The sequence below is a fragment of the Squalius cephalus genome (genome assembly GCF_949319135.1).
Source record: "Squalius cephalus genome assembly, chromosome: 6".
NCBI classification, from domain to species: Eukaryota; Metazoa; Chordata; class Actinopteri; order Cypriniformes; family Leuciscidae; genus Squalius; species Squalius cephalus.
Window position 1 is genome coordinate 44,064,675 of NC_137127.1, and position 27,739 is coordinate 44,092,413.

The 27,739-nt window shown below is 39.8% G+C and overlaps 2 protein-coding genes across 5 annotated transcripts in view; one reads left to right on the forward strand and one right to left on the reverse strand.

The window, feature by feature from the left end:
- Nucleotides 1–1,807: 1,807 nt before the first annotated feature.
- The window catches only part of sptbn4b (spectrin, beta, non-erythrocytic 4b), an 88,406-nt gene continuing 62,474 nt past the window's right edge, over nt 1,808–27,739 (reverse strand). Inside the window, exons 20-37 of one of the 4 annotated variants that reach the window (XM_079874321.1) lie at nt 23,889–24,152; nt 21,850–22,074; nt 21,666–21,755; nt 19,237–19,515; nt 15,926–16,056; nt 15,474–15,678; nt 14,361–14,606; nt 13,299–13,433; nt 12,934–13,178; nt 10,841–10,979; nt 10,477–10,561; nt 10,179–10,375; nt 8,218–9,011; nt 7,609–7,669; nt 7,273–7,532; nt 6,241–6,411; nt 6,103–6,145; nt 1,808–4,851 (exon numbers count right to left, since the gene is read on the reverse strand). In XM_079874321.1, coding sequence (XP_079730447.1) covers nt 4,618–4,851; nt 6,103–6,145; nt 6,241–6,411; nt 7,273–7,532; nt 7,609–7,669; nt 8,218–9,011; nt 10,179–10,375; nt 10,477–10,561; nt 10,841–10,979; nt 12,934–13,178; nt 13,299–13,433; nt 14,361–14,606; nt 15,474–15,678; nt 15,926–16,056; nt 19,237–19,515; nt 21,666–21,755; nt 21,850–22,074; nt 23,889–24,152 — 3,804 coding nt within the window. In that variant the 3' untranslated portion in view covers nt 1,808–4,617. The other 3 variants (XM_079874320.1, XM_079874319.1, XM_079874322.1) reach the window with 3 other exon arrangements.
- Nucleotides 15,777–27,739, forward strand: part of lbhl (LBH regulator of WNT signaling pathway, like) — a 489,980-nt gene continuing 478,017 nt past the window's right edge. The window contains exon 1 of the mRNA XM_079874452.1: nt 15,777–15,791. The gene's annotated coding sequence lies outside the window, so the exon portion shown is untranslated. The remainder of the gene's footprint in view (nt 15,792–27,739) is intronic.

Here is a 27,739-nt window from a genome sequence, read left to right on the forward strand (position 1 = left end):
GAAAAAAAATTAAAGATTCACAAATACTTTGATCAATAGCTATTTCTGAAAAGAAAAAAAAAAGAAAGCCTTTCAAGCCATTTTTAGTAATGTCACCTAGCCCTATCACACATATCTGTGTGTCCTCTCAGTGTTTCTGATTCATACAGATTTAAGCAGACTAAAAATTAGTAAAGGTGCCTGAATTGTTTCTGGCATCTCACCCTTACTGACCCCAAAACACAGTTAGGCTATATACATTAGTGTAGAAAACCTTGACATATTCAGAATACATCAAACACATTGTCAAACCATATTCAACAACAACAACAAACAACAAGACTCTCATCCACTGTTATCGCAGCTGACCACAGAATATAATGATTAATGATTTTGTGAGATGCCCATGATCATTCAAGATGGGGAGTCTGAGACGCTGTTCAGTGTCAGTAAAACAGCAGAACTGACAGATTAAACAACATCAGTCTTTCAGTCAGACATCAGTGCACTACGAGCATCAGGGCTTTCACATCTATCCAAAATGCACTTCAGAAACACTTTCAGTTATAGAAGCTATAATATAATATAATATAATATAATATAATATAATATAATATAATATAATATAATATAATATAATATAATATTTGGAACTATTTTCTTTGGCAGAAAAAAAATACAATGTAGCAATATTGTCTAAAAGGTTTATCAAACTGTTGTATATTGAGACATCGCTGTTTCTAATGATATTGCTTAAATATTGGCTATTATAGGTCTATGGTCACACTCACATCCATAGACAAAGAAAGAAAGAACAAAAGAAAAGAATGTCCACATTGACAAAAATTGAATCGGAGATTATGTGTGAAAACTGCTAAGGCGAACAAGGCCTAATCAAATATTTTTGAAGTAGCCTATATCTACACTTATTAACATTTTCTAGCATTATTTTTATGTACTTTGAGTTGGAAGTAGCCAACAACACGTCAACATGTCTACGTTTCTAGAAACATCTGAGGCCGTCAGTCTATTTGTTGCTGAGTGCATCAGTCATGTTTCTTTACCAATGCTGTATATGAATATATTGCAAAACAATAGGCCTATTAGCCTACAAAACATTTCATATATGTTCTGGTTTCTAGAACAGATTTACAGCTATGGCTGATAACAAATTAAAGACAATTAGCTACATGCACAGTGGCCTACTTTAGCAGTATGCACAATTAATCATCGTTAAAATATCGCGATTTCGATTCAAACACTCGCACGATCTTATACAACGATTCCTCGATGTCAATTATGTGCTCGTGCTGCAGCTGAGCCAGAGATTAAAATTAAAATTAACAAAGCTGTCATGTACAGTATAAAACTGCTTCACAAACAGTCCACACAGTGTTTCTGTTACAATAATTCAAATGATCACAGAAGTACTGGGATAAAAGTTTATAGTTTACTCAAGAGATTCGTTCAAAAAATGCTGATTCTTAAAGAAATTAAACATTTTTATGGTTTTGATATCCTCTTTATGAGTCGTTGAATCATTCATTTAAACCCTAACCCTACCCAAATAGGTGTGGTCCGGATAACCGTATAGTTCCAGATTTAAAAACATCTAACTCATTAGATATTTTCAATAGACTGCAGTCATTAACATTTTGTCAGAACCTTTAGTAAATTACGTTTTTTTTTTGTCGTCTAATTGTGATCTTTAATCAACAAAAACATGATTCTCATTTTTCCATAATCGTGCAGCTCTAACTTGTAACAAGGTCTTTACAAGGACATGAGGATGCCAATATAAGAAGAAATGAAAAATGAGACGTTTGACATATCACAAGCTGTATTTATCAAGGAATTAACTGTACAGAGTCAGTCAGGATCTGAATTATACAGCATTCATTCATTCACTGTTTCCATGTGTATTAGTGTCACCCTTGTACAGTGGTTGTGAGTGAGAATGACAGTGGTTTCATCATGCACAGCAGAACCATTACAGGGACAATGTTATTCATGCAACCTGAATTGCCCAGTTTCCTTCCAATTTCTTTCCTTTGAGCTTTGGAGAAATAACCCCACTGATATTCAAAACTGATATTAAAACCCATAAAATGTTCTTATATCACAGCGGGAAAAAAGAGCATTTTTGTCTGTACAGAAGCAGTTACAATTTGTACAGGTCATCGAGCTGCTGAGCTAAAACCAGTGGTGCTTAAGGGTCTGACACTATCCACAGGACACGGGGTTTCAGCCGCACCCAAACATTTAAAGAAGATAAAAAATATTACTATGAGGGTTCATCTGCCATGATAAAACCCACATAACACGTGTGATACTTTATATATAAAAGTAATTAAAGCACTTTAAGAATATAGACACCACGATAAACCCCTAAAATGATCAGAGCAGGAGCTGAAGAGGGCAATATTTACTGTTGGGGTTGTGCTTTCTGTTGATTCAATGGATCAGATCCATCTGGGATTTAATAACATTTTATAAACGTTTCCAATTACACACTCAACTTGCACATTCATGTCCATCAGCTCGTATGTGGAAGAAGCAGCAGGAAGCAGAAAGTGTGAGTCGGGGGCATTAGAGCAGAATTTTCTGGAGATTTCTGTAAATAAGTAGCTGAATGAATGCGTTTTGTAGTAAAGACCCTCAAGCACCAATCCTCCGCTCACAATAGCACTGTGCAATGGGGCAGTAATTTAGTGCAAAGGAAAAGTTGCATAAATTTTCTACTTGCAAGTGTATACGTTATTTCCATTCGCCACCACGTTGGATACTTTAACTGCATACCTTCTGCCTGTATAAGTTATTCTATTGCATAAAAATAGGATTTTTATTTATTTTTTTGTACCAAAAATTAGACTTGGAGACAAAACCAAGGGCGTCAAAGGAAGAGAAATTCAGACCCGATACACAGAAAACTCTTTAGATATATACAGTATACAATACTTTGAGATTGTATAGAGAAATGAGAGCTGACAATTGTATATTTCAAAGCAGGGACATTACAAAAGCATTTGCATGACGCTGTGTTCAGATAAAGGAACAAACATGAACTTGCAGAGAGAAAACAAAACTTACATGAACATCATCTCCTCCCTCTTAATGATTGGTTTACATTTCTCTTTACAGAAAGAGGACCATTGCTTCTAACATGATTTAGCCGTTTTTACATTTAAAGGACTACAGCTGACAGACTTTAGGACAGTGAGGCACAAATATGATACCTGAAACCATTACGTTTGGCTTTAACATACTATGACATTTAGTTTCAACCCTGTACTTTGCATGGAAAATCGTCATCATGTAGTCAGCTCATTTTCGACTGCAGTTTGTGCATGTGTATGGATGGACCTCAAAAGAACAAAATTAGATTTGTGTCATGATCATTTGCTGAGCTGTCTAAAGCATATGCCGCTTTTCTTGCAATATACCTTGCATTTTTGCTAGCTATGGGCTTTCTATACTATTACCTGCAGAACTACACGATTCAAAGACGTATTTCACCCGGTTTCTGCCAATCAGGAAAGACAATCACATTATAACATCTACATGGCATTCGGTTATCTTACAAACATACATCACCAGTTAAGTCAAACGCCTGCATCCTTTCAGTCCTCAGTGCAATGCTTGGAAATAAGGTCGAGAGAAACATCACATGTAGTTAAACTGACAAAAAAAAAAAGGGCCTCTGGAGTTCTGTGCTTGGAAGACTTTTTTGAGTATGAATAAAATGATGTAAACCCGATCTCGCATTCAGAATAGCTTGATGACGTATGCAATGCGTACATGCATAGACACATACACAACTGATTTGGTCATTAAAAGAGCAAATGAACTCACTCAACGCTCAACATTTAATGCATAATATGAGATTAATGATTGAGACTTTCCTGCACATTGGGGAAAAATCTGTGTAGGAAACCAACAAACCCTAGAAATCAGATCTGAGAATACACACAGCAGATGAGCTGCTTCTTTTTATTTGAAACAAACCGTTTATACCGTTCTTCATTCGAAAGTTAAACCTTGTAGGCATGCTCTGATATGTCATGGCGTTCAAACGTGGTCTACAAAGTGGCAAGACGAGAATCAAAATCGTGTGGAAGAGCCAATGAATACAAATCAACACATTAATAGTATAAAAGAGCAAAACAACTTACAAATAAACAGACAAAACATGCTCTTCAGAAAAAAGACCAACCTTGAGAAAGAATTTGGCATATTTCCATTCTCTTCAGCGTGAGACTGTATAGAACTGATGTCGAGACGTACAATATACAAAGAGAAAGAGACGGGTACACATACATATGGGTCATCTTTTTCACAGACGGATTAGAAAATAATCTTCATGAGCTACTTGACTATAACATCTTTCTCTTTTATCCTCCATTTGCCTATGCTATCAGCTCTTTGGCCCATATGGAGCTCCTGAATTGTCCTCGGCAGCCACTAGAGGGCGCTCACTGACACATGAGCTCCGTGCACCTCCGCGCTGCCTGATTCCACACTCAGCTGGACAGCAAGACATAAAGGGAGTTCACAGTGACGCCTTCGCTTCCTGATTCCGTCAGAGCACTTTCCAGGATTTCCGAAGTCCTGGCTCCTGTCTCACTGTTTTTGGGTGTCTCATTTCTTCTTGCCTGTCTTTTTCTCAGGCTTTTCACCCTTGTCTGAACGCACCGATCCCACGTCGGCTCGGTCGGACTTTTCGCCTCTTTCCGAACCGCCTGCCCTGCTGCCCTCCCTGCGCGTTCCCTCGTCAGTAGATGAGGTAGTTGGATTGGTCTGCCCCTGTTTGTTAATCTCTTCATGCTCACTTATACTGGCGGTTATACTTGTGATCCAGATTTTCAGATCGTCCTGCAGGCCAAAGAGAGATTGAAGACTCAGAACATGTTTTCACACAAAAACAGTTACCAGTCAATGTAATGATTTGTTTCTTTATTAAATATTTTGTTGAATTTGATTAAAGGGTTAGTTCACCCAAAAATGAGAATTCTGTCAGTAATTACTCACCCTCATGTTGTTCCAACCCTGTAAGACCTTCATTCATCTTTGGAACACAAATTAAGATATTTTTGATTAAATCTGAGAGCTGGATCACTCCTCCATAGGCTTCTAAGACATTATAACTTGCTGGCCCAGAAAAGTTATTAAAGACATCGTTAATATAGTCCAAGTGACTCCAGTGGCTCGATCTTAAGTTTATAAAGCGACGAGAATACTTTTTGTGCAAAAAAAAAACAAAAAACCCCGACTTTATTCCACTATTCATTTCCTTCTCTCTGGGCCTCGAGTTTCTTCACGTAGTGTTTAAGCGTAGCGCATCTGTATTGTACGTCACACGCATCACACACATGACCAGCGTCGGCCAATAGTGAGCCTACGTGTGACGTACAACACAGATGCGCTGCGCAGTTACACTACGTGAAGAAACTCGAGGCCCAGAGAGAAGGAAATGAAGTTGAGTGGAATAAAGTCGTTATTTTTTTTAGCGCACAAAAAGTATTCTCGTCGCTTTATAAACTTGAGGTTGAGCCACTGGAGTCACTTGGACTATATTAACGATGTCTTTAATGCATTTTCTGGGCCAGCAAGTTATAATGTCTTAGAAGCCTATGGAGGAGTGATCCAGCTCTCAGATTTAATCAAAAATATCTTAATTTGTGTTCCAAAGATGAACGAAGGTCTTACGGGGTTGGAACAACATGAGGGTGAGTAATTACTGACAGAATTTTCATTTTTGGGTGAACTAACCCTTTAAGGATGGATGCTCTCAATAAGCTTGTAATTCCTCTTGGGAAATCCAAAAGAAAGCTGCTTAGGGTGGAAACTGGTTTCACATGGATTCCAACTGGTTACTCATAGTCATTAGCTTTTCCAAGCTGGTCTAGATGGTTGGTCAACTGGACTACTGACTGCTGAACTGGCTTGGCCAAGCTGGTTTAAGCTGGTAAACCACCTTAAAACAGCAACAGACCAGCTTCTACTGTATGCTCCAAAAGTCTACTTTGCAGAAAAGGTCTGCAAATCCCATCTACAGTAGGCCTGGTTATGACTTAAATACACAGATGTGAAACCAACTAGGATATAAAAAAAAAAGCAACTCACCTCATCTTTAGCATGGAACAGAAACTCACTTCCATCCTTAGTTCTAAAATTATAAAGCAAAATTAATGTTATGAAAAGTGAACACTAAACACGTAGCTAATCTTTTTGGAAAAGCTAATAAAAAAGCCAGTGAAGTACTTGAGCGTGAAGACATTCTTCTTCTTTTTGTAACCATTGTTGATATCACAGGCACAACGGCTCAGGTTGATAAGCGGCTCGTTGTTGTAAGGTGTGGCGGTGTTCTTCGCGTCCTTATAGAAGCCCAGCTCACCTTTATTCAGCACGCAGTACAGGTTCACCCAAGATCTGCTGTAATGTGGGAAAGAAAACACAAGATTTGGCCATCAGGGCCCATCCGATACCATGTGCCGACTAGCTACTCACCTGCGGAGTCTGGGATGACCAGCCCTTATGACTGAGCAAGACCAAACTGCTGCAGAGATCATTACAAGACCTTTAGACATAGATAGGCAGACCATAGCTTACCTTTGTAGAGAGGGAGAAGAACAGTCATTGGCAAAGAGAGCACAAAAAAGAAGAGAGATTTTGGTTAATGAGATATACTGCGGCGTAAATGCATAAAAATGGCTTCAGTTGACAGGCAAACTATGTGCACATACATGCTACAAAAGAACAGACAGCCATTCTTTTGAGTTCCTTAAACTCAATGCAATGGATTGCTTTGTGACTTGGGCTGCCGAGGTGCCGTATCCGGTCTTGTACAAAATGGCTGAATAAAGCTGTGAGAGGCGAAGGCTTCATACCTTGCTAGCCATGGCTTCAGAAACCCAGCATCTGTTGGTCTTCTGACACAGCATCATCCACCGATTTTAGTGTTACCATGCAAGTGGCAAGCAGCTAGCTATTTTCTGCCATTGCTGGACATGAAACTTGTAATCAGTAATGACAGCCAAACAGCTGCTCCTCAGTTTAACTTCAGGAACCCTTTTAGGCTTGTAAAGCATTCAAGCATAACCCAGTTTGAGTTGAAACTTGGTGAAAGAAAATAAGAGCTGCCTTGTGTTAACAAATGTTAATGCTCTAAGCATTAGTACACAATGCTAATCACAACATTAGCATAGCTTTGAATAACCAATCATACTGATTGGCATTTTCGATTTAGCCGTTTCCATGCTAATTCCATGCCATTTTTAGACCACAAAACCCCACCTGTTTGAACTCTTCTTTTGGCCATCAATGTCTATTTTTCGGAAGAGGAACCCTTCGTGCTGGGCCGTGTGGGTGGGTGGCAGGGGTACTGCTGGGCTGCTCTGGGCTGGCGCAGACCTCGAGCGTCGCGTTTCGCCAGCTGTTGTCTCCTTGGGTCGTGGTCTTCTTCTCGGTTTGGGTCTGTCGCGAGCCCGTGGCCTGTCCGGTCGAGAAGACTTCTCAGGAACACCATTGGGTAGACGTGGAATCTCTCCTCGGGCCTGAAATATACAGTAATGTGCATGTGGCATAAAATGTAGTTTAAAACAAAGGATAAACATTAGATTGTTTACACACCTGTGCTGCCTCCCTTTCCTGAAGCTGCTCCACAATCTCAGCTAGCGTGGTCCTTTTCTCCCTGCCAACAACAAAGGGAAATCTGAGACCTGGAAATGCCATTTTGCATAAATAGAGAACGTACTACTTCAAAGCTTTAAAGTCAATATTGGATGGCATTTACAATCCTTTTACTTACTTAATGTGACAAATAAAACAGGATGTTTAACAAGACAATGTACGAAATGAGGATTCAATTGTGAATTGATTGGATTAAGTGAAAAGTTAACCTCTTTATTGAACCTCTATTGCTGTGAACTGACTTGATGATTGGCATGTGGATGCCTAAAGGACAAGTTCGCCATCAGAATGTCACTATTATAACACTTTTTTAATCAAATCTTAGCGATATCACTGCTGTAACTTGCATTTCAATGAGATTAACTGGAATCAAATGACTTCTTTTTACAATTGGCAAGTTTTTGGAAAAGCCTAAGCAGCCTAAATCAACTGTTTTGGTTTGGGTAATAATGGGTAAGATTAAATGATAGTCAGTGGATCCAAGGTGACACTGAAAAGGGAAGTTGTTTCTAAGGTGGGTTGTTTGCGGTCACAAACGCAGTCACTCACCCGCCTCCAGAGCGCTTGTCTGACTGCTCCTTGGCCTCGTGCTCACTGCTCTCCTGTCTTTCCAGCCGATGTCGCTCCCTACGCCGCACCTCATGACCCTCCTGTTCACTAGATGTCTGTCTCTCCAGCCTCCTCTCTGCCCTCTCAGCTCGTTCCCTCCACACCTCCTGAGGCAGCTCGTCCCTCCGTGCTTGAATCAGCTGCTCGGTAGACAGTTGTCTCTCCAAACGCGACTCCCTCGGTGGGGGATGCTGCTCCACCACCAGCTCTGAGCGACTGCTCCCGCTCCCTCCCACCACGCTGTTCAGCCGCTCCCGTCCTCCGCCTGGCTCCTGAAGCACCACCTCTGCCATCACGTTCTCATGATACCGCTCCCTCTCTCTCTCCAGTAGGGGGTGGACCACCTCATGGATGTGCTCGATCTTCTGCTGTGGAATTTGAGCCTTGAATTCAGCTCGCAATTGGGTGACCTTATGCTCCATAGCAGTGCCCAGTCCTGCTGCCACGCCAACAATCCCAGCATTCCTGGCTTCTTGAAGGCGAAAAGTAGCAGCTCCATTCATGATGGGAGTATAGTTGGCCACAGTAGAGCCAAGTCTGCGAGCCACAGAAGAGGGAGAGGGCTGAGGAGTGATGCGCTCCAACCGGGCGTCACCCTGCTCATAAATGGTCTGTCTTATGATGGAGGAAGGGCTACTGCGCGCAGGAGAAGAGTCCTGAGGGTCCAAGAAAACTTTCCGTCCCAACAAAGGAGTTGGGGGAAGCTGACTCTGCTCTGCCTTTATCTTCTCTACCTAAACCATTAAACGAGAGAATTTGTTATATTTTATACATCCACAATTCCTCCCTGTAACATAATTTAAGGAAAGGACATTATGCTATACACATAATTAATCTCTTTGTAACTTTTTTGAGTGTCAGTAGGTAGACTATAGATGCTTTTGAACTATTGATGCGTTATAGATTTAAATGTTTTTGACTTAGTTGAAAGCGCCGACTTCTCTTGCCTGACCATCAGAATATCATGTTAAAAAACAAAATGGCAGTCGCCACAATAGTCAAAAGTAGTTAGATACAATTGCTGCTTGATATTGGTACATTTTTCTGTCATCAACAACAGAGCCGTGTGGACCTATTTTGTGGTTATGACCAGGGGTGTCCAATCCTGCAACTGCTGGACCATTATTCTTAGGGTGCTTCTCATTTCTTATTTGTGCATCCTCGTTTCCTTTCCTCACTTCCTTTCCTCGCGTCTCAGCTGCACCCCTTGTAGGATGCGAGGGAAAGATGCAAGGGAATAAAATGAGGGCAGAGGAATTGAAGGAAATCTTATTTGTACATAGGAATATTCTTGATCACAACATCATCAGCTGTGCTCAAGGGATCTGCCCTTCTGCTGTTGAAGTTTGGTTATTTAAGAAATTCATAATAAATAATAATAAAGCAAGATGTCCTGTTGAAATATGTGAGAAGTGTGGTTTATTTTAACTGCAAAGGAAAAGCATAAATTTAAATTATTGTTACAGATGTAAAGGGGGAGGAGAATTCATAGTTGCGGCAGGTTTCTCGACAAGAAAGACTTGTGCATAGGATACACCTGTGCGTCCTCACTCATAGCTCCTCTGGAAGCTTCCTCACTCCTCGTTCCTCGCGGTGCAATTAGAGAATTGAGACATCCTTCAAGATGGCTGAGTTCGATCGGTTTCTGGGTCACAGGCTGGAGGACGGAGGAGCGAGGAAACGAGGAAGCATCAATTTGAGTATTGAGAAGCACTCTTGGAGTTCAGCTCCAATCCTAATCAAAAACAGCTGAACCAGCTAATCAAGGTCTTCAGGATTACTCAAAACTTCGAGGCAAGTGTGTGTGGCCAGATTGTAAGTAAACTCAGCAGCACACTGGCTCTCCAGGAGCAGAATTGGACACCCCTGGCCCTTGGGCTTCTTTGGCTGGTCGCTGTTACCGTGGTAAGACGACGTAAAGAGCTGAAGCGCTCTTCCCATGTGGCAGCAGCTTTGCGGAAGGCTTCGTGTCTGCGAATCAGCTGCTCAACCTCATCCACACTGCCGCCTAGCTCATTACTACTTAGCAAGGGTTCCTGAGCAGTGAGCCAGGCCTCTGCTACCACTGCTTCCTGAGCAAACTGATGCACCTCCAACACTGAGAAGACACAGAATGAGAGTGAGATGTTGGGAACACCATGACACTGATTATATAATTTATGCATAATGTTTGTTCTGTATTAGTCTCATTTAACTAACTTTGCTGCAACTCTTCCCAGTGTTTGTCCCATTTCTCAGTCAGTTCGTGCTGCTTGTCCAAAACCTTCTCCAGCTTTTCTTTAATCTGAAACATTCAACAACTTCATCATCAGGTACTGACAGAAGACAGCTTTACAAGGGGGAATAAACTCATTCAGGATCAGGTAGCTACTTATAAACATGTCAACTTAAAATTTTTAAAAGAGAACTGACTGTAGAAGAAGAAGTGTAATTGTGGTCTGACACATTTCGGATTGCAACAATGTGTGAAATTGAACATGCAAAGAGTATGTTTTGGGTCTTGCAGTGAGTTAAGCATCACAATAGTTCCTGAACAGGTTGTGCTGGCTGTTTTGTGTGTCACCTCTTCTGACGCAGGGTTCCGGGCGGCCAGTAGAGTCTTGCCCATCTCGATACACTGTAGGACACTCTTGTTGCGGGCCTCCACCTCACTCTTGAGGCTCTGGTGATAGTTCATCAGGACCTCCACGGATGACACATCCCTGCAAGCACCAGAGAGCCCATATCCCATTAAAGCTCTGAGGAAAGAGCTGACAGTGAGAGGAGAGAGAGTTACTCCGGCCAGAATACATGGGCCAAGTCTGCCCAAAGAAAGAAACAGCAACAGAAGGCCATTTTGACACGATGAAAAGTGTCCATGATGGCTCCTGAAGTTTTCCAGTATTATAGGTTCTTTATAAGCACAATAGCTGTGTTCCAAAACCTAGTGAGCTGTCTACCAAGACAGCCTTTTTAACAGCAAAAGCTGTTTTAGTAGGAAGAAACATTATGCTGACTTCTAAGATAAAGTCTTTTGGCAAAATACCTTCTAAGGCAACAACGCATGCGCCCTTTGCAGAGAAGGCCAACCTAGAATGCATTACAGCAATCTCAGTGGTTGTACTGTCAAGAAAAATGTTATTAAATATAAATATTGTTCATTAAATACTGAAAAGTATCAATAAAAAGTTATTTTTATCTAATTATTGTGCATACTGTGTTAGCTTAGCAACATGCAAAGTCAGACTCTATTGAAATCAATTTGCTCCGTACATTTTACATGAAAAGTGCCACTTGAAAAGCATTTCAAATTCTCTTTGGTAAGGTTGTAGCCTAAGAAGGTAGTTGCCTATGTAGGCAGTAGGGTTGTAAATTTCTGGAAAATTTCCAGAAACTTTCCATGGGAAGTTAAGATGGGGAATTTTGGAAATATTCCAAGTTGGAAACTTTACGGGAATTAAAGGGAATTCATTGGAAATTTAAGGGTAATTTATACAATTTATACAATAAATATAACTATCTTATACAAACATAAATACAACATTTTGTTTGTTTGTCGTAAGCAGATATGCATGCAAACTAATACAAATGAAGTTTTTCTTTTTTTTGACTGATTTATTTGTGAGTAGAACTTTAATCGATTATTTCACTGAACAACAGAAATGCATGAATGTTGAATAAAATAAGCATGTTTGCAAATGTCCACAGTCTTTCCTTCTACACTGGCTGAGGTGAAATGTATCCACACATCAGATGGGGCACGTGGCATTGTTCTGTAGAATAAGATTAGAAAAAAAAAAAAACTTGTAAAAAAACACTAATGCAATGCCATGCACAGATATATAAATAGTTAGCTAAACTATTGGAATATTCTGGAATGATAAAAATATTTGACAGTTGATGCTGGACAAATGAATAGACATAGGCTAGATGAATAGATGAACACTCCTCAATCAGTATGCTAAATCAAACTATAACCTAGGTTCTAGATCAAATATGTTGACCCTAGTAATATCATCAAAACTTACATGACTGGATGTAGTCCTTGGGCTCAAATGCAGTTGTGTGGCTTCAGTCCTGCTGTAGTGTGCAGGATTCTAGAAATTATCTGTGCATGTGATGGAGGAATGCACAGTGCATGCAGGGGGTGTGGCCTCAAAATTGTAAGTGCAGGGTGGAAATTTAAATGAATTTGCATTAAATCTGGTTGCTTTAACCAAGATAATGCTGCAAATATCAACTACATTTAATTTCCCTGTTACAGGCGATGCCGCAATTTTGCAAATTTCCATTTTATTCCCATTGATTCCTGTTAATTCCCATGGAAAGTTTCAAATTTAGAAAATTCCAGGAATTTTGCAACCCTAGTAGGCAGCAGACAGCAAAGCAGCTCACTAAATTTTGTAACAGATCTATTGTGTTCTTAACAGAAATCCTGTACAGAACTCTTGATAGATACTATTACACTCAATTGTAATATGTGTAAATACGCTTGTGGTTCATGCACTTACCAACTTATCACTTATTTGTGCCCGTGGTATGATACCTATAGTACCCTCCAGCGGCCACAGTGGCTGCTCTCCAGCTGACCTGACGCAAACCTTCATGCATTATAATGTTAAAGCACCTTAATGATTTCCTATAAGCATAGAGCAGGTGTCCCAGCATGTGTCTTACCTTGGTTTCTCCCCAGTTCCTATCTGACAGATGATGCTCTCCATCCACATCAGCTGATCACGCACCATCCCAAAGAAACGTAACTTGTCTGTTGCTGTGGTGATCTGCATTCGGCAGTCCTCGCAGGATATGAGCAGCTCTTTCCATGTCTGCATCACTTCGTGTTCCTGCATGGCGATGGCTTCTGCTTTCTCGCCGGCATAAACTGTTCGGAGCTGGGCTGCACTCTCCTGTAACTGTCTTACCTGAGGAAAACAACCCTTTTTAATAAAAATGCTGCAACTGTCATGAAACTTATTGTAGAGATCTATCCACAAACTTTACTATTTGTATTCCTTGCATTAGGATGTGTTGCATTAGTTCACCTGTGCAACAAGCAGCTGAATATCATGTTCGAAAGTCTGCATGAGTCTCTGTAGAGTGCTGGTATTTGAAGTGCCTCCTTGACATGCGCGGACCTCAGGTAACCTCCGCTGCTTATCCTCAATCTGTGCTAACACCTGAAACACACACACACACACACACACACACACACAGACTTGTGTTATTCCACACATGCGGACACATTGTGGCAGCATGATGCAGCACATATACCTGCTCTTAATTATCCTGTACACACAGAAAACACACTAACACACACAAACAGAGCTCAGTCTAAAGGTGAAAGGACAAACATACCTCAGCATTATCCCACAAATATCACTGTAATAAATTAAAAACTACACACAAGACATCCCAGGACATCAAGGAGAACTAGGACTGTTACTCCACCAGTAATATAAAGTACACTGCCCATGCACATGCTTACTCCTGCAGAAGTTGGCACCACACTAGCTATGTTTCCATCCATCTACTTCTATGCTAATTTTGGGTTACCTCATAAATAAAACGCTGTCATCAAAATGGTTGGGTATAATGACCTTCCAGAACTGTCTCACACGATTGCATTCCCAAACTTAATGCATCTAAATGCAAGATAACATGGCGCAAGTAATTTTAGGAGCCCAAGTTGCTTTCCGGATTGCAGCAACGTCCATTTTTATAACAGATATTTTGCGACAATTTCCCAGCAAGTGACAGTTTTGTTCTCTTGAACACATGGGATAGAAACAGAGCTTTATTCGCAAAATATTTATGCGTTATTTTAAGTTTGCGCATAAGTGATTTGGGTGGTTTCTAGGGCACTGATATGATGTTCTAAGTGGTTGTTAATGCAATGTTCTGTCAGTGCTAGTGTGTTCTGGATGGATGCACGTCCATAAGAAGTGGTGCAGGATGAGTTTAATAATCAGTCATTTGAAGAGCCCAATGAGCAACAGAGATAATTTAATATGAGCAATAGTCATAGTTATGATGTCCTTTGGAAACATCACTCATTTTAGATACTTTAATTAATCAGATGGTCTGCATTTCCTATTTCTACATACCTCTCGAGAGTCAGAGAAGAACTTGTGTAACTGGTGTGAGGCAGCGAGCATCTGTCCCCGCGTCTCCATCAGCTCCAGCAGATCCGCCCAGGCCTCGTTCACGCCATCCTTCCATTCAGCGATGGTGGCTGCGTCCGCGTGGCCGTAATCTATGAGCTCATCAACCATCTGGTTAACGGCTGTGACCCTCTCGTGCCCCAGGCTCCCTGTCTCCGCTGCAAACTCTGTAAATTTCTCCTGCAGAATCTGAGGATCAGGAAAAGTGTCATCATGACAGGACAGAAGTGTTAAAGTTCCACTGAAGTGCCTTGAAACGCGCAGCATTATTCAATTTGTTGATGTAATTTCCACAGAAACAGGAAGACAGGGCGGGGCATATTGAAAAGCTCCTCCCCTTTTTAAAAATAGCCAATACCATTTTGTTTACATCACACCTCAGCCAGAGCCGTTGAGCTCGGTAACGCCACAGTTTCCTCCTAATCTCGAACCATTTCTCCTCCTAATCTCCTCTATATCACTTTAAAATACAGCATTCTGTGCAGAATTCAAATGGGTCCGATACGTTTTATGGTCTTCTCCGACTCGCACATATGATCCGCTCTGTGCTCTCGTGTTTCTAGACCGGAGCAGACTGTGTGCTCTCGTGTCTCAGGTTCGTGTGACACTAACGTGAAATCCCCAATGTAAAGCATATTTACACTGTCTGAATCGTTTCCTATTCCCTATATACTGCACTATGTGCCATTCACCATGTAGAAAATAGTACATTTTAGCCGCAGCTTCAGCTTCTATTTATAATGTAGGGGGCGGAGCTTCAGATTCTAGAGAGCATTTGATTGGACAGAAAATCTGATGAGAAGCTGAAGTGCAGAGTGATGTCATCAAAATCATTTATCCATATTGGTGGAAGTGAGAGACTGTAAGTTTTGGATGCTTATATCTCCTTTGCCATTGTTTTTGGACCACACTAGCTTATAGATAACATTAAGGCGAACATAGTCATGCTAAAAGCCAAGAAACTACAATTTTGATTTCATGGGGACTTACAGAAACAGAAGAGCTACAGCTGATCTGATAAATACGAAATAGCTGATGCAACGGTGTAAAACTGACCGTGACGTGCTCAAAGTCCTGTCCGAGTTCAGTGGAGCTGGCGATGACCTCCCTCTCTGCGATCCACTGCTCGAGCTCATCCACCTCTCTGTTGAGCTGAAAGAGCCAGTACTGCTGCTCCAGACGAGACTTCCTCTCCTCCACCAGGTCCTTCAGAGACACGTACAGCCTGTCGATCTGAGACTGACGCTTACTGATCTGCTCACTGAGGCACAAGCATACACACACATACTTGGATTTCATTCAAAGGAAAAAAAATCAGTGAAATCTGTTACTCTTGAAAGCTTTTATCACTGGAATAAAAATAAATGTTTGATGGTAATGACATTACTCAAAAGTGAAAAGCCTAAAGAGTGTTGTGTGTTTGATTTGGTCAGTTGCAGTTTTCTTTACAATGGCAGTAAAGAGATGTGTGCTTCTCTTTGACTGTCAGGCGATTGCTGAACATTTACCAGTCCGGATGTCCGAGCTCCAGAAGCTGTCTACACTGCTGAGACAGCAGGCCGATGGTCTCAGCATAGTCCTCTATGGTCTGCTCCAGCGCCAGCTGTTTCTTCAGCAACTGGAGAGTGCTGGCTTCATCCTTAACAGAGAGAGGACACAGCTCAGATACACTCATCCTGCTCCAATGTCATCATCTATATTAACATCACAGCAGCCCAGAACACTATAATCTACTGCAGGTGTCCTTGCCAGAAACTAAAGCTTCCTGAAAAACTGCTGTCTACACAGGTCTCAACAATGAGGATGTTTCTTTATAATCACCCAGTTAGACGAGTAGTTAAACTTGTGTACTTATCCTGCCAACATTTTCACTGGTCCCACCACATAATATTGTAATTATATATATATGATTATAATTCATTATTTTTGCAACACTTTTTAATTATTTTATTCACTTTTTTTTTGCAACACTTGCTCTAACTTGTTTCCTATTCTAGCTTTCTAATAAACCTGGCATCATATACAGTACTGTGAATACTGTATATTTAAAATGCAATATTAATTAATTATTATAGTTATTTTTGCAACTTTTTTTTCAACACACACACACACACACACACACACACACACACACACACACACACACACACACACACACACACACACACACACACACACACACACACACACACACACACAGTTTATATACATTGCACATTGTCCTATACACCATGAATATTGTTGGCTCTGTGATGAATTGCTATTTTAAGTCGCTTTGGATAAAAGCATTTGATACATGTAAAATGTAATGTAACATTTCTATGAGAAATATGTACACTCACCTGAAGGATTATTAGGGAACACCATACTAATACTGTGTTTGACCCCCTTTCGCCTTCAGAACTGCCTTAATTCTACGTGGCATTGATTCAACAAGGTGCTGACAGCATTCTTTAGAAATGTTGGCCCATATTGATAGGATAGCATCTTGCAGTTGATGGAGATTTGTGGGATGCACATCCAGGGCACGAAGCTCCCGTTCCACCACATCCCAAAGATGCTCTATTGGGTTGAGATCTGGTGACTGTGGGGGCCATTTTAGTACAGTGAACTCATTGTCATGTTCAAGAAACCAATTTGAAATGATTTGAGCTTTGTGACATGGTGCATTATCCTGCTGGAAGTAGCCATCAGAGGATGGGTACATGGTGGTCATAAAGGGATGGACATGGTCAGAAACAATGCTCAGGTAGGCCGTGGCATTTAAACGATGCCCAATTGGCACTAAGGGGCCTAAAGTGTGCCAAGAAAACATCCCGCACACCATTACACCACCACCACCAGCCTGCACAGTGGTATCAAGGCATGATGGATCCATGTTCTCATTCTGTTTACGCCAAATTCTGACTCTACCATCTGAATGTCTCAACAGAAATCGAGACTCATCAGACCAGGCAACATTTTTCCAGTCTTCAACTGTCCAATTTTGGTGAGCTCGTGCAAATTGTAGCCTCTTTTTCCTATTTGTAGTGGAGATGAGTGGTACCCGGTGGGGTCTTCTGCTGTTGTAGCCCATCCGCCTCAAGGTTGTGCGTGTTGTGGCTTCACAAATGCTTTGCTGCATACCTCGGTTGTAACGAGTGGTTATTTCAGTCAAAGTTGCTCTTCTATCAGCTTGAATCAGTCGGCCCATTCTCCTCTGACCTCTAGCATCAACAAGGCATTTTCGCCCACAGGACTGCTGCATACTGGATGTTTTTCCCTTTTCACACCATTCTTTGTAAACCCTAGAAATGATTGTGTGTGAAAATCCCAGTAACTGAGCAGATTGTGAAATACTCAGACCGGCCAGTCTGGCACCAACAACCATGCCACGCTCAAAATTGCTTAAATCACCTTTCTTTCCCCTTCTGACATTCAGTTTGGAGTTCAGGAGATTGTCTTGACCAGGACCACACCCCTAAATGCATTGAAGCAACTGCCATGTGATTGGTTGATTAGATAATTGCATTAATGAGACATTGAACAGGTGTTCCTAATAATCCTTTAGGTGAGTGTATATACTGTATATGATAACATATATGACCCTGGATCACAAAACCAGTCGCACTGGTATATTTGTGGCAATAGCCAACAATACATTGTATGGGTCAAAATTCACGATTTTTCTTTTATGCCAAAAATCATTAGGATATTAAGTAAAGATCATGATCCATGAAGATATTTCCTACCACAAATATATAAAGCATTTATTTTTGTGAGTGAATGCAGCACAGTTGCCAACATAGATGGACAACTTTAAAGGCGATTTTCACAATGTTTAGATTTTTTTGCACCCTCAGATTCCAGATTTTCAAATAGTTGTATCTCGGCCAAATATTGTCCTATCATAACAAACCACATCAATGCAAAGCTTATTTATTCTTTATCTGTATCAATTTATCTTTAAATCTCAATTAATATTCCCGTATTTTCCGGACTATAAGTCGCACTTTTTTTCATAGTTTGGCTGGTCCTGTGACTTATATTCAGGTGCGACTTATATATCAAAATTAATTCAGACTGAGATGAACCAAGAGAAAACATTACCGTCTACAGCCGTGAGAGGGCGCTCTAGTTGGCGGAGTTGTTCAAAAGCGACACCAAGGATGAAGAAAATGATGTGGAATGAGATCGCGGGAGCTTGGTGAACTTGTTTATTGGTAACTTGCTTGTTGGGCTCGCTGGCTTATGTTAATTTAGCCTATTCAGCCTCCCAGGTATATGTTCTTAATGTTATCGTGTAGCTAAATAACTGTTAATGTGTTGCGTTAACATACCGGACACTTAACGTTATTCAGCCTGTTGTTCTGTGTAGTTGAATAACTTGCCTTTCCAGATTAAATGTCTGTTCTTGGTCTTGGATTTTGTGAAATAAATTTCTAAATAATGCGACTTATAGTCCAGTGCGACTTATATATGTTTTTTTCCTCTTCATGACGAATTTTTTGACTGATGCGACTTATACTCCGGAGCGACTTATAGTCCGGAAAATACGGTAAATCTCAATTTAAAATTGTGGTCAATTGTGGTCAAGGGTCACATATATAACCTAGTATTAATACATATATAAATGTAAAGAAAGAAATTGACAAAAAACTTTATCTATACGAGCCAAATAGATAACACTTTATTCATTAGCATTATTTATGTATTTGACATGATTTAATTTGAACAATATTTGATCTTTTTCAGAGTTATAGAAACCTAGAAATCATAGAAATCATCCTAGTCTGGAGTTTCCCACCCCCACATGACCTCTCTGTTCTCCCTCTCCTACCTTTCCCGTCTCCTCGTTCATCATGTGCAGTTCCTGCTCGCTGAGCCAGGTTTCCACTTCTCCCACATCAAAGTAGTACTGCTGCGCCTGGTACATGGCATCCAGCATGAGCTGCCGGCGCTCCGTCTCCACCCACAGCACCTCCCACAGGTGATGGAGCTGCTCCATGCCGTCCCTGATGCTGTCTGCCTCGGGACTGCGGATGGACGCGATCACGCCTGCCCGCTCCAGAACGTCCTCCACACGCGCACGGTGACCATGAAGCTCTTTCTGCAGACTCTGAGAGGAGAAGACCATGAGAAACAGATTCAGTGAAATACACATCTCTATATTTTTCTGTCGAGGACTCAAAGAGGAAAAAATAACATGGGATGTTGGTGTTGACGTTTCTGAAAAAAGTTGCCAGCCAGCACCAGCATTTTTGATCATTTTCACAAAAGTTTCAAGGCCCCCAGAATATTTTGATGTAGGAATATCTGAACATGCAATATATGCAAACGTACGCTATTTTCTCAGCTTTTTGCTCAAAATATGAAAACCTTTTTTGCATATCAGTGAAAACCTGGAAAGTCGGAAAATACAGTCAATGATGGGGAAATGGATGTCCTGATGGATATCCTAACCACCAGGATATCATTGGTCAACCTGTTTCACTAGAAAGATTATGCTGATTGACTAAAGGCTGGAATATACTACACATCGGAACAGATTTGAAAACACACACTTGCCGACTTCGTAAATGGTTCAGAGAAAAACTATGCATCATAACACTAAACGACAGAGGATAACGCACTACCAGACTTTCAAGAAGTTCTGAAGATAACAAAGGCCCTGTTTACACCTGGCATTAAGATGCATTTCTACCAACTTGTACTTATACATAGGAATGTGTGTAAATACAAGCACAACTCTGAGCGTACTTACGCAGAGAATCTAGTGCTAGGATGATGATACTACAAAAAGAAAGTGCCGCCACGTGTTTCTTGTGTCCTTTAATTACAAATACTTAATTAGTAATTTCATAGTTCAAGCTATACATTTGCATAATTGGTGTACAAAGCTATAAAAGACATTTGGAATGTAGCTGTATCTCGCTTTGCTGGAAGACTTGGCAAACGGTGTGCAGAAAACACGTTTTTTGTCCTCCTCCAGAAGCAGATATTTCCCGTTTGCATGTGTGACCCTTTTTTTTGGCAGCGATTTTAATGTCAAACCATTTCTTTTTTATTTCTGGCAGTGTTCTTTCCTCTGACCCAACAGAATTAACAGCAGCTGTTATTTTCTCCCATGTACAGTTTTTTCTTTTGTTAGTTATGCCTCAAAGTGAGTGACCCAAATAACACTTTTTGGTTTTCTGCCACTTGGCTCACCAGTACTTTCTGAGCGGTTTCTCGTTTTCGCCCTCTTTGCCATGATTTCAGTGAGGACATATACATTCACGTGCTTTATAAAGGTGTTGTAACTATATATGGTTCATTGGTGGCATTTTTGAATGCAAATGAACGTGAACGGGCATGGTGCTTAAGAACATGTGGGATTTATCAACAATGACTACTTACTGGTGCGCATGTTTGATAAATATGATTTTTTTTTACAATATAAATTTCATTCTTAAGACTAAATATACTAAATATATCATTCGTAGGTCTAAATATAGGCACTGTTGATGGTGTTTTAATCCGCCTCTTTTGTCCACTTTCAACCACTTCTTTCCTGATTTCTTCGAGGGGAGGGTCTATGGACATGTAAATGTATGGACTTTTTCAGATCTCTGTTCAAGACCAGCCGAACGCTGTGAGTGTGTATTAGAATGTGTTTTCATCTACCTCTGGAAGTGGTCTAAAGCAGTGGTTCCCAATCCTGGTCCTGGGGACCCACAGCTCTGCACATTTTATATGTCTCCTTTATCTGACACACCCAGTTCAGTTCAGAGCTTTTTCCTAACGAGATGATGATCTGAATCAGGTGTGTTAAATGAGGGAGACATACAAACTGTGCAGAGCTGTGGGTCCCCAGGACCAGGATTGGGAACCACTGGTCTAAAGTATTTAGCATCGTCCACTTGTGATCCGATCGACAAAAACGCTACTTAATACCAGGTGTAAACTGGGCCAAACTCACACATAAACATCTGCCTCGTTACAAGGAGACATGACAAATGAAAAAAAAAAAGTCTATTATAATCACATCTCCTCCGACTGGATGGAATCATAGTCGGAAGCTAAAAAATCAGTCTGTGGCCATCATACTGTAGACTGGCCCTGATTTTTGATAACTACTATTGAGTCCAGACTGAAAATTGGGGCAACAATCTGGCCAAAAGTTATGTAGTGTTTTCTAGCCTCAAGTCAACCAGCAAGACCAGCACCAGACTAGCCTAAACCAGCATCATCTAAGCTGTTCTCAGTAAGATTTTGAGGTTGTCTTACTTGATTCTTCTTCATGAGTTGCTGTACCGCTTGTAAACTTGTCCCATGTTCCTGAGAAGTGGCCATTGGAAGATGCTCTTGTATCCACAACTGCGGACAAACACGTACACGATATGTTGCGAGGCACATTGAAAATACCAAAATATATTAAAGCTAATGGTTGTAATGAGGTTGTTAAACTCACAATTTCATCCTCAAGGTCACGGCCAACTTGGTGCACTTCTTTAGAGGCCAGCAGGATACGGCGTCTCTCTTTCAGAGGCTCAATCAGTCGAACGATTCGCGTTTCCACACCGACTTGCTTCTCGGACACCTTTTCCATCACCTCCCCCTGCTGAGGGATGGAAGCCGCATGGACCTGCAGGTCTCCAACCTCTTTATACCACTCCTCCATATGACACTCCATTGTCTGTAAGCAAGAGAGCGGTGGAAGTGAACATGATGAACGAGCAACGGTTGAGGTGTAGAACAGGAGAGAAAGTCAGGAGAACATAGTGGACATCCAAGAGAGCGGGACAAAGAAATACACAGTTCAGCACAGTTATGACAATATAGATAGTGGGAAAGAGGAGAGGAAGAACACCAGAAAGACAAGAGGAGACAGGAAGTGAGTTATGACATCATCATAAACCTTTCAAACTTCCAAAGAAAACGTGTTGGCTTATAAAAGTTAAAATGTGCTTGTGAAAAGTCATTGAAAATGGCAAACTAGGTATGAGACCAAAGATATCTTCAGCTCATATACTACCGTTGAAAAGTTTGGGTTCAGTATGTTTTCTTTTTCTGGGGATTTTTAAAAATAATTTTAATGGATTAAATTGATCAAACGTCACAGTAAAGACATTTATAATGTACCAAAAGATTTCTATTTCAAATAAACGCTGTTCTTTTGTACCTTCTTAAAAAAATGATCACGGTAGCCACAAAAATAATAAGCAGCAGCACAACTGTTTTCAACATAATATTAATAAAAGCACCAAATTACCATATTTTAATAATTTCTGAAATATCATGTGACAATGAAGCCAGTCTTCACTGTCACATGATATTTCAGAAATGATTAAAAGTGATGATGAAAAAAATTCAGCTTTACTATAGCAGGAATAAAATATATTTTAAAATAGTATAAAAATAGTAATAATATTTTGCAATATTACAGTTTTATGTAGTTGCTTAATATTATTCAGTACTTAAATATATAATTAAACTGTAACAATGACACCTTAAAATAAAGTGTAACCGAGACTTCTTTTTTAAAAAAACATTAAAAAATCTTTCCAATCTCTAACTTCTGAGAAAGATCCACATGACCTATTCGGGTAAGATGTTACCTAAATTAAGACAGTGAAGTGAAGTAGAGTAAATGACCAATCCAAACTCATATATCAAGGGCAGTTCATAATTACAATAATGAGATTTGTGACCTATTATTATGTCGTTCTGAAATGAGAAGCAGCAATTCATTGAGTTAAGGCACAGTTAACATCAAACTAAAAGAGACTATAACTGTAAGTTATTACTAGCATTATAAAATACGCAACTGAAACTTAAAAAGAAAATAGAATTATAATGACTACTCAAAATGTTTAATTCTGACCCGCACACCTAGTACATGGAGAGCTGACAAACTACAAGAGCTACATTTTTAATTACACTAAATGTTACTGAAGGCAAATGTTTCTTTAGTGACAATTTGAAATATGCTGATGTATAAAAGGGTAGGAAATATAACCACACACTCCCATACACACATAGGACCGCATATGATGCACATATGATACATATTCTGGTGAAGATTGATGGGAATTGAAAGAGAGTAAAAGCAAACTGAAAGAATGAGAGGGTGTGTGCAAATAAAGAAAGCGAAATGAAGATGCTACAGTACCGCTGATGACGATGTGGATGGAGTGACGTGGGGACAGAGCTGAAACTGAACTCAGATCAGCTGAGAGCCATGGCATGCTGTCAGAGAGGAGAGCCACACCAGCGACATGAAATACACTCATACGGTGGACAGTGATGAGGCTCATATTACCAGTAAATGCAGCAGTGGATAAGAAAATAAAAGTCTTCAGCACAGGAATCGGAAAGAAATAAAGAGCAAATTAAAGGCATGTTGGAAAACCAGCAATCTGATAAAAGCAAGTTCTGGAGGAAACATCATCTTGACGCTAAACACTGAAAGCTGCTGACACGCGTGACCGTGAAAGAAAGAGTCTAGACCTGCAGTTTCTTCAGCTGCTTGTTGACCGTGGTGAGGTCCTGGCCGTAGTCCACGTGTGCCAGCTGTCCCTCGAGCTGCTGGAGTCGCTGGTCCAGGCTGGTGTAGCTCTGCACCAGCAGGTCGGCCCGGTTGGCCTCGAACAGCTGCCGGGCTTTGGCTTGTGTGGTGCTCTCCAGATCCTGCCAGCACTCACGGATCTCCTCCAGTTTCTTCTTCACCAGCGCGCTCAGCTCCGGCTTCTCCTGCATTAACCGCTGGCCCTCCTGAGAGGAAGAGAGAAGAACGTCAGCATTCAAGGGTGCATTTCTGGTCCACTCGTGGAAACTGCAAAAATAACGATGGCCAATCTTCCAAAGAAGATTCCCAAATACTACTGCACTTTTTTTTGCATTCTTTTAAATCGGAAATTTAAAAGAATGTAGTTGAGTGCAAAGTGAATGTAATGTTTTTTGACACTTAATTGCATGTTATTTATAATTACATGAAAATGTAAAATTTAAAATTTAAATCAGTTTAAATGTATATTATTTTTTACTTTTGACCTACTTGAGTAGGATGTAAGTACATCTTTAATATGTAATTTCATATTTCTCGTCTTTATAATATAAATGTAATTCAACTGAAACTTGTATGGCATGTATTTAAATATATTTGTAATGAAGTTGCAATTTAGTATATTTTACATTCACTACAGTTAAAATGATAATCAAGTACTTTACATGTGCTTTATCTTAGTCAGCACACCAAAATAAGTGTACTTCTGTAAAGCACGACAAAAGAGACTAAAACGATGATTTAAAATGTACTTTAAAAATGTAATTTCACATTATTGCAAAGTGCACTTTTTAAAAGTGTGTTAAGAAACAGTCATACTCTTCTTAAGTGGCCTTTTATTTCATTAATATTATATTATCTTCGAGTACAGTCTTTTAAAAATATACTTTTAAGATTTGAAGTTTTTTAACAAGGGTGTAGGATGACTTTTTTTTTTTTTTTGCAGAAATGCTTTATAGATGAAATGAACTAATTTAATAACTGATCTTTACCATCAAAACTGAACTGAACAACAGCCGAAATGCATATTTTTCCTGTTTTCACTGTAAAGCTGATTTGAAACAATCTGTATTTTATAAAGCGCTATATAAATAAAGGTGACTTGACTTGACACACCTTTAAATGAATATTTATTTGACTCCAAAATTAACATGTACAGTAAATTGGGTGAGTCATGAATCAAATCAATGAATCATTTAACTAGTTCAATTGAACTGAAAGACTCGAATCACTCAGCTCACAGCTTATGAAAGCCAACATGTTTCGGAAACGGCACATCTGTAAAAAAAAAAAGCACTGGCTAATTCTGAGAGATTAACTAGTCATTAGCACATCACAGTAATCACAGCTCAGTTCAACCGAGCGCTGAAGACTGTGATTCACACAAGTGCAGACGGCCAGGTCTGGACTTCATCCTATCTCAAAGAAAACTGCACCTGCGTCACTTCAGTTCAGCTCAGGACAGAGAGCTGACGTAACGACGAGAGCAGATGCTCCATCACAGACACAGATTATAAAACTGCTGATATCATTTTGTTCTTAGACGCTCATCTGTGCTCCACATTTAGCTTTAAAAGTTAGAAATACAAACAGAACAGAAGATACATCTGGCATTATGGCCTGTTACTGCCACTATCACTATTACTACCCATGTGAAAAAGAAGAACACTTTATTTTAAGGTGTCCTAATTACAGTGTAATTATACACTTAAGTATAGAGTAATAATAATTAACTACATGTACTTATTATAGGGTTAGGGTTAGGATTAGGATGTGGTAAGGGTTAGCTGCATGTAATTATGTACAGTTTATAGTAACTAGGACACTAAAATAAAGTGTTCCCTTAAAAAACTACAGCGTAAAATACTGCAAAAGTGGGAAGGCCAAGGTTGCGTCACACTATTAGTATATTCAGTTACACTTTATTTTAAATGTTACACGTTACTACATGTACTTTTATAGTACAACTATAGTAAGTGTTTCACTCAGTATTTATCTGAGTAAGTACAATGTAACTACGTCACCTTAAAATAAACCATTTATTCTTTCTGTCTAAGTATATTATTTCTGTAATAAGTACTCTGGTTAAAAGTATGTTAAACAAGGATAGTGATCATACTCAAATCACTGACCCTAATTATTAAGATCTGGCTTGTAATTTACACCAGAACACCCTAGTAATCGCACAGCAACATGCTAAAAACACTCAAAACATCAAACCAACCACATAGCAACGCCCTGGCAACACCCTCGCACAATGACAACTTTTGCATGGGCAAGGTCAAGGACCACACACATTTTCTATAGAAAATATAAAAACCTATTTATATAGGTTTACAAATACTTTTGTTCCTCGTTCGTTACGAACACTCTTGTGCACAGGCAGTTTCTGGAACATTTTCCCATATTACAGACAGTGCCAATGTCTACAGAAGCTGGCATGAGCGCAGACTCACACACACATTGTCCCTCCCCCAACCTGATCACCACACAGACCACGGGATCCTAAAACGCACATGCACATGTACATACACATACACACACATGCAGCGTCCCTCCCCCAACACATCGAACCATTATAATTCATCCTCTCCGTCAGGACTGGGTGAGGGGGAAGGGGTTGTACAGCGATACAGCAGTGACCATGGAAATCATGCCCGTGAGCACAAGACCGGCTGCTTCCCACTCACACACACACACACCGTCAGCCAATCAACAACATCACAGGCTGAGGTGTGTGTCTGAAAAAAACGAAGATGGAACTGAAGTATGTAGCTGTGCACAATGAAGTGACATTTTTTTGGTGTAGGTGAAACAATTTAAAAAAAAATTGCTAGTAAATTTCATATTACATAAAGAAACGGCAAGTAAAAACATCGAATTGAGTGCAACATTTTGAAGTAGCAAGACTAAAATGTATGTTCTTGTAAAACATACCCCGATAATCTGTTTTATTTAACAACTTTGAAAAGCACTTTTTACAGTGTATGTACAGCGTGCTGTTAACAATGTACTATCTAATTAAAGCATAATTACATAATATACAGAAAAATGAGCTAATTAAACCCCTGACCTTTTTTTAAACCCTGGGTTCCGACAGTTTCATTACTGGATTAAGCAACGTTTCATATTTGTAATTTTAAAAGAGGTTAGCACCTTTATGAGTCCTGCCCGAATTGCAGTGCTAAATTAAAAAAATGCTTATTTCATTAAATATTCATGCATTTTTTAAATACTTAAATGACAGCTTAACCCAGAAAGATGGCTATTATAATGAAAATAAAGTATTAGTACTGCATTAAATTATTACATTGTTTAAATGAATACATTTTTTTTTGCTAACTGTGTAATTTGTATATGTACATTTAAAAAAATACATAACTTAGACAGTTACCTCTGATAACAGATCACTCTAATTTGTAATGTAGACACATTTTCTGTAAAACGATGTGTATTGTGAAAAGCTCTACACAAATGAATGTGAATTGAATTGAATTACAACAAATTATTTATGTTATTACTACTTATCAACATGGGTCTGAGGTGATGACGTGAGATTTGCATCCAGTATAGATGCATGTAACGGCAGTGTCCACAGTATAAGTGGTGTTATCAGTGATGTTGCATATGTGTAACCTGATGGGAGTCTGTCCCAGTCATGCATGTCACACTGCAACAGCTGCCGCAAAGGTTTTTTTTTGATGTGAGAAGAGAGCTGTGAAATAGGACAAGTGATCTCTAAAGGTTACATTAGCTGTGGTATTAGAAATGGTTTCACAGACATATTTATTGTTCT